This window comes from Botryllus schlosseri, chromosome 8, assembly GCF_051294905.1.
Source record: "Botryllus schlosseri isolate E-star chromosome 8, Bs_hap1, whole genome shotgun sequence".
In the NCBI taxonomy this organism is placed as follows: Eukaryota; Metazoa; Chordata; class Ascidiacea; order Stolidobranchia; family Styelidae; genus Botryllus; species Botryllus schlosseri.
In genome coordinates this window covers 8,119,169-8,131,164 of record NC_137243.1, presented here as the reverse complement: position 1 = coordinate 8,131,164, position 11,996 = coordinate 8,119,169, and the positions used below count along the sequence as shown (strand labels likewise).

At 40.6% G+C, this 11,996-nt stretch overlaps 2 protein-coding genes across 2 annotated transcripts; both read right to left on the bottom strand.

Moving 5' to 3' along the window:
• Positions 1 to 233: 233 nt before the first annotated feature.
• On the bottom strand, positions 234 to 1,669 carry LOC145445623 (CAAX prenyl protease 2-like). The gene is made up of 4 exons (XM_080323825.1): positions 1,473 to 1,669; positions 1,114 to 1,417; positions 938 to 1,046; positions 234 to 706 (listed from the first exon to the last, which is right to left on the bottom strand). The coding sequence occupies exons 1-4, from the start codon at positions 1,583 to 1,585 to the stop codon at positions 378 to 380; spliced, it is 855 nt and encodes a 284-aa protein (XP_080179951.1). The 5' UTR covers positions 1,586 to 1,669; the 3' UTR covers positions 234 to 377.
• Positions 1,670 to 3,897: 2,228 nt separating this feature from the next.
• Positions 3,898 to 9,870, bottom strand: LOC145445631 (putative glutathione-specific gamma-glutamylcyclotransferase 2). Its single transcript, XM_080323834.1, has 2 exons — positions 9,681 to 9,870; positions 3,898 to 4,848 (listed from the first exon to the last, which is right to left on the bottom strand). Exons 1-2 carry the CDS (start codon positions 9,834 to 9,836, stop codon positions 4,435 to 4,437), a joined length of 570 nt encoding a protein of 189 aa, XP_080179960.1. The 5' UTR covers positions 9,837 to 9,870; the 3' UTR covers positions 3,898 to 4,434.
• Between the last annotated feature and the right edge of the window lie 2,126 nt (positions 9,871 to 11,996).

Genomic DNA, 11,996 nt, shown 5'->3' with positions numbered 1-11,996 from the left:
AACTTTGGATATTTTAACCCTTCATTTATGTAGCACTGCTGCAGGTTTTAAATAGTATGATCTTGGAAGGTATCAGGTGTAACTATACGATTTACTATATATCAAACTACCAAGCGTGATGGATGTTGTACAACTACTAACAAGATTGTGATTTGGTTGTTGAGCCCTCCTAATGAACCACATTTTTCAGTTAGCCAATTGGCATAGTTAAGGAGTTTGCATGAAAATAGGAACCTGATGTAATCGAGTTTATTTGTAAAGATGGCTGTTCAATATGATTTTCCCAGATAAATTCACCACATAAATACATTTTAAAAAAATATTGCGGGCAATACAAAATTAGGTAGCGCTACACCAGTGTCAGTTCTTGTATATCTTCACTCCGCATACAATATATTCCCATATATTGAAGGTTCAGTAATGGGGTTGGCGAGCCAAATAAACAAAACAAGGCCAACGACATAAGCAAGTGAGATGGATATTCGTCTTTCATGGTAAAATACCCCTTCAAAGTCTGGAAATCCCATCATGTTACAAAAAGTATGACAAATGACAACGCTAGTAAGGTGGCCAGTCCTCAAGAAAAGCCAAGATGACAGTCCACCGAAAATAGTTGTGTAAAACGCCTGGAACACTGTGCTTAAAATAACGGAGTTGAGTGGATAGTTGTTTCTGAAGTACTTCTCCCATGCGTGATGAGCATGCGCTGAAAAACATTGTTAATCTTGAGGGCATATCCAATATCATGTAAAAATGTACTTGTCTGGAGCTATCAACTTATCCCATACAGAGCGTAGAGATTTTCGAAGCCATAGATGCAGGGGAATTATCCCACTTTTGGGTGGTTACTGCACAGCAAGCACTTATTTGACGGAATATATTTCCTACTATAGCACAATATAAGGCAATTTATCTCAAAAGGCAAATTGAGTCTTACCTATTCCAAAAAAGCTTGGAGCCAGTATGGTTGATATTTGTGCCCCGAAACCTGGCACCAATATAGGCAGCATGCAGCCACGAAACACCAGTTCCTCAGAGAATGGCGCCTATATAATCAAAAACAGTTACTAGTTGCCTATTACGTGACAGCAATTCAGCATTTCCATGGCTTACCACAATATAATTTCTCCAGTAGCGGAGGTCTGCCAAATAAAATTTCCACATTCGCGGATGGTAATTCCGGAATCCATCTTCTAATATCATATGATAAAGTGGCCCAAGGAACAGTGTCATGAATAGTAAAAGAGGTAGAATGGAAGCGGCCAAAATTCCTCGATATCTTATTCCTAACCACTCGTACACATAAGCATTATTTTTAGAAGGAACATCGGAAGATATGTAGTGGGCGAATATCACGCTAATAATAGAGGTAAACAAGACTCGACGAAAGCGTTCCTTTATGGTCAGTGGATCGTCCCTTAAAATAGGAATTGTGATTGATTTTATTTAGCAAATACGCTTCATTTTACTACCTTGGTAGATTGCTTGTCCACACATAAAGACTACCCACGTACATCAAGGCTAACGTTAGGCAAGCTGTTACTGCAGTCGTTGGATTCAAGTCATCGAAGTTTACGGTATCCATGCCGGAAGTACACAATAACAACGAACAACTTCCGGTACGATATCAGCCACAAATCCGGCCTCTACTACGGCTCTACGTCGCCGACTTCTTCATTGATCTTTGGTCGGGCCACCGACCGGCTGGCAGAGATGAGCGGATTTGAAATTTCTATGTCCTAATCCAATCCAAATCCTAATCCATAACTTTTTCATATTCAAGTCAATGTCCAATCCTAATCCGATTCCAACTGGAAATTCAGAAAAAATACCAATGTATGCAATGGAGGGATTCCAAAATTATCTTTCACAACCAACGATTCATTTGATTCAAGATAACTTAGTAACCATAAGTACAGTCCATCCTCAAGATTACCGGACCACGACTGACCTATCGATCTCGCTTCCCATGACATGCCGCCCTATTTCTTGTCGCTTTCTTTTTCTATACTATCTTCTTTACTTTCATTCAGTGTGCATGCCTCCTCTTTACATCGCCTAGGCCAAGGTGGGTGTCAGATTCCATAGACTACTCCTTGTCGCTTCGACATCTTCCTGTCTTTTCATTGTATCGCATTTTTGTGGTGTATTGAACTGATAAAATTGCTAATAAACCAATGATGATGATGATGATAATAACTGATCTGAATAAAGTTTGTCGCCATTCGCCACACGACATTTCAATCTCCCAGAAAATAGGTAAATCCAATCCAAACCCTAATCCGTTCCAAAAAAAATGTCTAATCCAAATCCAATCCAAATCCGACAAAATTTCACAAATCCTGTTTTTTCAAAACCTAATCCTAATCCATGCTCATCTCTGCCGGCTGGTAAACGTGATCACCACCATGTGGTGCGCAGAATCCGCGACGACCCTTGGCTGCATCCATCACGAAGTTTCTACTAAAACTGTTCTACAAATAAATAGCAACGTAAAGTTTCAAACAAATCATAACTTATCGCAGGTTTTATCCGTCGACTTTGTTCTATAAAAATTAACGAAACTTTCAAGTAGTGCACTGATGATCGTCTCATAAATGGGAAATTCCCGGGGAATTCATTCTTCCGCAAGCGTTCGGCTCGACTGGTAGCGACGATTACGTCAAGCATCGCCATTCGCCACCCGCTCACGTTTATGTTGGGATATTTATATTTAGATGAGGAGTAGGCTACCGAATGAATGAAGCTCAATGCAATAAAATCTTTTGTTTTCTCGGGAGTACTCACGTGGACTTTGCCGACTTACTCAAGTGTTTTTGATTACGCTCCTTCCACTTCAGTATATGCAAACTGAGGGAGAATTTGACTGACAAATATCATTTTATTTTCAACTATGAAAAAGCAAAGGCACAAACATAGTATGAAACTACTCCTTCATAGTAGCAAGTGTCTTCATAAAATTCATAGAGGTAGTCCAATCTTGAAATCACCTACATGCTATACTTCGAAGAACTCATCCTGGCACTAGCCAGCATTCAGGATTACCGGACCTCGACCTCCACCACATGCCACCTCATTTCGTCGCTTGCGTCTTATATTCTCTGCATTACTTTTCATTCAGTGTGCATGCCTCTTCTTTACTTCGCCTATGCTAAGGTGGGTGTCTGATGTTAAAGGCTACTCCAAGTTGGTCCGACACCTTCCCAGGGTTGTAATGACTCGAGTCATGACTCGACTCGAGTCAGACTCGAGTCACGATTTTCTGATGACTCGACTTGACTCGAGTCATTTTCTCAAAATGTGGAAATGACTCGACTCGAGTCAATCTGTGTATTGACTCGACTTGGACTCGAGTCATTACGCATGACTCGAACCAAGTCATATGACTCGAGACGCAGACGGCCAAGACCGATATTTTATCGTAATTTCGAAGAATAGTAAAGTAACCACCCTGTTGTGATTTCGGTAATTGTTACTAGCACGTGAGAATGCGATCAGAGCCTGCTAAAAGTGAGGAAAATTACTATATTATAAATGCGAACCATTCAAAATCACCAAACAGAGTTATAGAAAGTGAGTTTAACAAGATTTCAGCTGGGAACGGAGCAGTTGACGTATTGACTTGGACTCGACTCGAGTCATAATACCATGACTGGGACTCGACCCTCTGATCGATGACTTGGACTCGGACTTGACTCGGTGGTGAGTTGAAAATGACTCGACTTGACTCGAGTCAAAATTATAAAAGTGAAATTGACTTGTGACTCGGAGCCTTGTGACTTGGTTACAACCCTGCACCTTCCTATCATTCATTGTATCGCAGTCATGTGATGTTTTGAAATTATGAAAATATCAATAAAACTGATTGATTGAAACTGATTGGCACCTTGAATGATATTACAATCAAATCAGTGGATATTAATTTCATCTGCTAATGACATACAAATACAATGTACAATGAGACATACGAGACACAATACGATGTGATATTGAAACACCATGTGCCGTAATGAATGCTATCCTTTTCGAGGCTTCCACACTTTCCCATTCGTCATTGTGTCTTATATTGTAAAGAACCCATAAGAGCAGTGGCGCAGGGGAGGAGGAGCCCAGATAGAGCCCACACACTTCGGACCATGCTATAGCCATTTAGCCAATACCACAGTCTTTCATGCTGTTGATGACAGATCAACCCACTCTCTTTTAATAGGGATGTACACAATCAAATTCAGATGTGAGAAATAAATAATCTTGCTTATAGCGCTACAGAGTCTTGGCCATAGCAATAAAAGCATTTAGTAGTATACCTACTAACAAACTTATCATAACATACTGAGGCTAAAGTACAATGCTCATGTGTATCAATTAATATGCATACTAATAACGCCTTCGCAATACTGTTGACAGAGGAACTGAGAAATGGCTAATATTGCATTATGGAATGGACTTATAAGCATCAATTTTCTTTTTGACGAGGTCTTCTAATTCAAATAAATGCTGATCTGTATCTTCTGGAATGTTCTTCTTCACATAGCTGGCAAGATTTAATAAATAATCTACATTAGGGCCACTTGGTCCAACAGCAGTTGATATAACATCCGATATCGTATTGTTTGATTCAGGACCAACAAAATTTGGGTTATCTGGAGTGCCAATATAGATGTTCAAGTGAATCGGATCCGCATTCTCATCCCTTGGGTGAAACACGGCTTTGAGTGCTTTATAGCCACCTTTTTCCCTGTGATCCAGTTGCTTGAATATCGACGATGCTCTATCACTTGGTAATTTGTAAGCTACGCCCCATACAGTTCCACCTTCTTTTGCAATCAGAGTAACAACTCTACCGGGCTGTTAAAAGATACAATTTTGTGACATAGAGATCAATGACAGCATTACCAACAATGTTTGGAGGATAACAAGTGTTCTAGTCATAACAGGGTTGTAATGACTCGACTCGAGTCACGATTTTTTGATGACTCGACTTGACTAGTCATTTTCTCGAAATACGGAAATGACTCGACTCGAGTCAATATGTGTATTGACTCGACTAGGACTCGAGTCATTACACATGACTCGAACCAAGTCATATGACTCGAGACTCAGAGGGCCATGAGCGATGTTTCATTGTAATTTCGAAGAGTAGTAAAGTATAACCACCCTATTGGGAGTTCGTCTATCGGTACTGGTAATTGAAAATGCGACCAGAAACTATTAAAAGTGAGGAAAATTAGTATAATAAATGCGAACCATTCGATATCACCAAACAGAGTTATAACAGTGGGTTTAGCAAGACTTTATCTGGAAACTGACCAGTCAACCCAATGACTTGGACTCGGACTCGAGTAATAATACCATGACTCGGACCTCTGCTCGATGACTCGGACTCGGACTTGACTCGGTGGCGAATTGAAAATGACTCGACTTGACTCGAGTCAAAACTAAAAAAGTGAGATTGACTTGTGACTCGGAGCCTTGTGACTTGGTTACAACCCCGAGTCATAATGGTTTAAAAAAGATATTGCAGAAGCAAAATTCATCGTTACATCAAGATCTTTTTGCTACCGATTCAATCCTGATATGGTGCTGGTACTTGGTCAAGGGAATAATTGCTAGGTTTAATATCAACCGGGTTGGAATCCCGGTACGTTTAGCGTAATATATTTGGTTTGCAAAGGCTGTTCCCAGTATCATACCGTGTGTACAGTTAGTAGAATGTTTGGTGTGCACGAGACACCGATTCCTTATCGGAATATCAATGCCTTCCAAGTAGATAATTCAAACATTACATGGAGTCTTTGCAGTTAGAGACTTTCCGGCAGTAGTTCGATCAGATCTAGCTGTCATACGATTTTTCATTTGTCGTGTAGTTATAAAAAATTACTGAACTAGACTGGGCCCAATAGTCATTCATTGTGTCAGTTAACAATTATAGGCCTATGCGGATTCGCTCAGTACCAGATATGTTTTCAGCCTAAAAGCTGAACAATTTTATAATAATTGTATATCAAATGGAATCAACCAGATATCCCAAAAAGATAGGTAGAAGTTGAGATTGACGGACTTCGTCAAGTCCTTTTAACACGACCTTGGTCATCGATTAGTCGGTTGAGATAGAATTTGGAAAATCTCGTTTCGGATGTATGCAAATGGAAAAGCTGGCTGCCATCCAGGTCCAAGCATATGTGTCAGACAGAAAAATTTCTAATTCAATGATTTTATAATAAATAATGAATGAGTTGGTCGCCGTAAATACTATTTTATTCAAAACCAAATTTTTCTACTGCAATAACTTCGCTTCTAGTGGTTGGAATCGACCCAAATTTGGTGTGCACCATCTCTACTGAAAAGTGACAGCCTAACAATTTTGTGGGGTCGACAGAAAAATTCTGAAATTTTCATTTTTTAATAATTCAAAACTTTTCACTGCACGAATCTAGCTTCCACTGGTTGGAATTGAGCCAAAGTTGGTGTGCAGCGTTTTTTTAATCAACCTAACAATTTTATCAAGTAGCCAGTGAAATCTGAAGAAAGGGAAAATCGAGCAAGCAACATGACAATGCAGTGAAGCCTATATTTACTTGGCCACCTGACGACGTTTTTACTTATTCATGAGTTGTGTGACCAACCATTGTCAGCCGATGCAGACTACCGGAGTGAAGTTATCACACAAAATTCTATCACACAAATCGAAGGGTAGCCACTAAATCTGAGATGTAACAACATGAACGGTGGTATCATCATGATGATGGAACAATGGCGTATCCGGATAGCATATCCGGATTTGGACACTGACATATGATAGAACGTAGATAGAACTCTGTCCATACCAAATTTTACGTAGATCCGTCGCCAAAAACGTGTGTAAAATAGATAACCATGAATTAGCGCTTGTAATATTTCAACCAAATACGCGAGAAGCTCTCGTGTTTCGATGAGCGCAGTTCCGGAATCCAACATTTGTAGTAAATGTCGACGATATCCCTAGACGAAGCTTGTATACCACCTTAATCGTGCCAAATTTTAAAGCTGTAGCAAATGTCTTAAGGGTCATAACCACCGCCGACTTCTAGGAAAAATCACCACATTTTGGCCAATCGCGTCTATGAGAATTGCCGCGAAATCGCAAAAACCTCTCGTGTTTTGATGAGCGCAGTTCCGGAAGCCAACATTTGTAGTAAATGTCCACGATATCTCTAGACGAAGCTTGTATACCACCTTAATCGTGCCAAATATTAAAGCCGTAGCAAATGTCTTAAGGGTCATAAACACCGCCGACTTCTGGAAAAAATTACCACATTTTGGCGAATCGCGTCTATGACAATTGCCACCAAATCGCAAAAACCTCTCGTGTTTTGATGAGCGCAGTTCCGGAAGCCAACATTTGTAGTAAATGTCCACGATATCTCTAGACGAAGTTTGTATACCACTTTAATCGTGCCAAATATTAAAGCCGTAGCAAATGTCTTAAGGGTCATAAACACCGCCGACTTCTGGAAAAAATTACCACATTTTGGCGAATCGCGTCTATGACAATTGCCACCAAATCGCAAAAAACTCTCGTGTTTCGATGAGCGCAGTTCCGAAAAACAACATTTGTAGTAAATGTCCCCTATATCCCTAGACGAAGCTTGCATAGAACCTTAATCGTGCCAAATATTAAAGCTGTAGCGAATGTCTCAAGGGTCCAAAACAACGACCACTTACAGAAAACATTACGACGTATTGACGGATCGCCAGAAAATCGCGAGCTCTCACATCGCTATTTACCTTGCTGTTCAGATTGAAATTACTGCTGTAGGCCTACCGAAGAGCCGTTACCAGTGAAAGAAATGAACTAGTTTTCGCATGAAGGAGTCAGACTACATGACAAAGAAATACTGATGTAGCCATCGCGCCAGGAATCCTACTATCTCCAGACCCACCCGATGTAACCATGACATTTACTACAAATGTTGGCTTCCGGAACTGCGCTCATCAAAACACGAGAGGTTTTTGCGATTTCGTGGCAATTCTCACAGCCGCGATTCGCCAAAATGTGGTAATTTTTTCCAGAAGTCGGCGGTGTTTATGACCCTTAAGACATTTGCTACAGTTTTAAAATTTGGCACGATTAAGGTGGTATACAAGCTTCGTCTAGAGATATCGTGGACATTTACTACAAATGTTGTTTTCCGGAACTGCGCTCATCGAAACACGAGAGTTTTTTGCGATTTGGTGGCAATTCTCTAGGGATGGTGTGAACGTGAGGTTCACGTTCGCGTTCTGTGTGTGAACCCCATAAATTTAGAGGTTCGCGTTCACAACAGAACCTTGGTAGGTTCTGCACTGTGAACCTTTTGGTAAATTGTAATTTTCACTCCATCATAATATCTTTGGCTCAAATTTATTGCATTTCAACTGCGGGCCACTCCATGCATGGTGCTGGCAGCATAAAAAATCAACACTAAACGAGCATGCACCATGCACCTCGACAACCTTAAAAATTTTACTTGCTTTGTTGCAAAAATTTTCTCGGAATATCCAGCTTTCCGTTTGTGAATATTTAGTGACTCTCTGCTGTGAGCCTGACCCGCAATCGATATACGTAGTCAGCGAATGATGCTTAGTCAACCAATCAATGACATTGATATCGTCTTCTGATGTAAAAAATCGAACGGTCGTACTGGGTCAATCTTGTCTTCATATCTTTACTGTATCATTAAAACCAAATCCGTGCGATTAAGGTGCTTGATACTGCTGCATAACTTGTTGTTTGTGGTATCGGTAGCGAGTATAGAAACCCGTTGTACACTCTGCTCAATATCAATGTAGCAATACTCAGACTCCGAACACATTGTCCGGTCTGGCTAAGACCGTTAAGGCGTAAGCTTATATTCCTTAGTAAGTCCTCGTCGAAATTGTTGGCAAAGCGACGGAATGTACTGATTTTATGCAATTATTATATCCTTTGATTACCGCGGTTGATACATTTAGCGACGTTTAAAACGCCGATATGTACTTCAGCATTGTGGCATTATGTGGGCCGAATCTTCGCTAGGTATCGTGTACATTAATATAGGGCATAGGCTATCACTTCATTGAAAGAAAGGGTTGGAATTAGCGATATGACGTCACGATGTTCACGTTCGTGTTCACACAGAACCTTTCAAAAAGGTTCGCGTTCACACGAACCTGAACCTTTCAGAGGTTCACACCATCCCTACGAATTCTCATAGACGCGATTGGCCAAAATGTGGTAATTTTTCCTAGAAGTCGGCGGTGGTTATGACCCTTATGACATTTGCTACAGCTTTAAAATTTGGCACGATTAAGGTGGTATACAAGCTTCGTCTAGGGATATCGTCGACATTTACTACAAATGTTGGATTCCGGAACTGCGCTCATCGAAACACGAGAGCTTCTCGCGTATTTGGTTGAAATATTACAAGCGCTAATTCATGGTTATCTATTTTGGACACGTTTTTGGCGACGGATCTACGTAAAATTTGGTATGGACAGAGTTCTATCTACGTTCTATCATATGTCAGTGTCCAAATCCGGATATGCTATCCGGATACGCCATTGTTCCATCATCATCATGATACCACCGTTCATGTTGTTACATGTCAAATTTAGTGAGTACCCTTCGATTTGTGTGATAGAATTTTGTGTGATAACTTCACTCTGGTATGCAGACTTACCTTGCCCGGTACGCCTCGGTGATCATCACTACTTTGCCAAAATTTTCTCTCGAATCCTTTCACGTAACCGATGACCTTTTCTACGTAATCAAAATCAACTTTCCATAAGAGCGATCCATAGCCAAACACCCAAGTTGACGTCTCTTCACTTTCCATGATGGAACACTAAAAAATTCTGGAGCAATGTCACAATGAGTCATTGTTTATCTTTGAACAAATATCCAGTGATATTATGCTATCATCCAAATAATATGATTTTAGTGTATTGCCGGGGCTATGATTAACAGCATTCCAGTTTATTCAATACAACTTGGCGCTATTATATTTGATTTGTATATTACGGAAACAAAATCCTTTTTATTATAGTTTTCGAGACAGAAAACGTGGCTCGAACATGGCGAGCCATATTATTTCGAACCGTGCGTCGTCATCTATAGTCTCAGATCAGCAGTTCGCTGGAGCGAAGCAAACCATTACGGTGGGGTCCATGAACAAAAAACCCAAAGCCGCTTTCAACTTTCATATTCGTTGGTTGAAACGCCGCTTTTGCCTGCGATGTTCTTAGAAAGCGCCAAAGCGGTGCCTCGCACATGCAGGCAAGCGTACGCAACATTTTCTAGTGGTTAGAGATTACTGCTGAACGGTAATTTTCGTATATTCTTGCTTGTATGAAACCGCGCAATCATTTTCGTCTTTTTGTAACCAATTAGGCTGTTGAATTGCCGTGAAATAGAGAGAGAGATTATTATTGAAAATCAGATATATTTTATCTGATACGAAACCTTGTGAATCACGTGCTATATCAGTGCTCGGGATGGGCAGTGATTCTACTTTGAACTATTTGAATAAGAAATAGCACCGATACCGTATATTATGTTTCTGGAACGGTAAAAGGCTGCTTGTCGATTCAGTGGTTTTCGTGTCCTCAACCTGAATACTCTCTACACCTTTAGAACAAGGTAAACGTGATCCTAATCTAGTATGTTTGTTTCCATTTCATTGCGTTATTATGGCGCAATCCTCTTTGTGTTCTCTCTTAACGGGGCCCTTAACTGTGGGGCATATACCCAGACTGGAATTAGTGGTTGTTTTCGGCAATAAGTTGCGCGTGACAGAAGGGTTACTTCCATAGAATAATTAAGGAATTAAATGTAAAGTTGCTCGTGACGTTTGCCACCAATTCCACTCTGGGCAATTCCACTCCCAACCTTTTTCGGTGACAGGGCCAAATTTAGAATTTCAGAGTACGGTCGGGGCCGCACGAAAACCAGGGCAATGAAACGGACCCAAAATAGTCATCAAAATATGAAAATTGGCATTGTTCCGATCAATCGCTTGACGCCATTGGCCATTGTTATGGTCATTGTGTTGCTGCTCTCCCGTTGTTCAGAACAATCAACCTTTGGTGGCTATTTCGGAGTAGTTTTATTGCCCTGGCGAGATTTCAATTTGTATTTTTGTAATCCATGCGAAACTAGATTTCGATAAATACCGGACCTTTCAAATTATGCGGACACTTCAGTCGTGAGCTATACGACTACCAATTATGCTGCTTTCGGGCGATTTAGGGAGTCAGGTTTTATCGCCTAGACGCGCGAAAATTTTCTCTAATTCATGATTGAATCGGCCAATATGATCGGGAAATGCATATATAATGTCGTCAATTTTTATCCTCTCTCCGCTCACGTAATCAGTTTTACAGGTAGAGCAGAGGGGGGGTGTTTGAAAAGGTAGGGCCCCTCAATAATAATTAAACATCTTGGGGCGTATACCCGTTAGCAGGAAAGAAACGGCACTTCGTCAGCCCCCCCTCCCTCCCCAAAAAAAATATTAATAAACTGGGGTCTTGGGCTCCCATCGGGTGATAAACCTAGCCTACTCCTATCACCTTGTTCGCTTTTACCACGAAACTAGTTGTACTGTCAAGTGAGCCAGCGCGAAAATGTTCGATAATTCATGATAAAATCGGTCAATATGATCGGAAATTGCATATATATTGCTATCAGTTTCTTGTCCTCTCTGCTCACGTAATCAGATTAGGCTTCTAAACTAAGAGAAATTGGTATTTCTTCACTGGAATATAATTTTTCCCTGCGGGATGGTATTTGTCTTGTGAGGCTCAGATTGCTAAGACAGTATTTTGTATATATAACGAAGTTTTCGGTCAGCATTGGGGCAGTCCTGTTCTGCCCAGGTTTTCTCGCTGCCGATCGTTCTGACACACTTCTTGAAGTCGCATGTTACATGGCCTAAAACTAAATATGTAACGCCGATATGCCCAATGCCCATTTCCATAAATCTAGCGCATTCTTTCTT

Excerpts from the sequence above, each read along its gene's own strand:
- LOC145445623 (XM_080323825.1), bottom strand. The coding sequence starts at position 1,585 with ATGGATACCGTAAACTTCGATGACTTGAATCCAACGACTGCAGTAACA. Across the intron at positions 1,047-1,113 it reads ACTGGAGAAATTATATTGTG|GCGCCATTCTCTGAGGAACT; the intron begins GTAAGCCATGGA and ends TTGATTATATAG. Across the intron at positions 707-937 it reads TCCAAGCTTTTTTGGAATAG|CGCATGCTCATCACGCATGG; the intron begins GTAAGACTCAAT and ends AATGTTTTTCAG.
- LOC145445631 (XM_080323834.1), bottom strand. The coding sequence starts at position 9,836 with ATGGAAAGTGAAGAGACGTCAACTTGGGTGTTTGGCTATGGATCGCTC. Across the intron at positions 4,849-9,680 it reads ACCGAGGCGTACCGGGCAAG|CCCGGTAGAGTTGTTACTCT; the intron begins GTAAGTCTGCAT and ends ATCTTTTAACAG.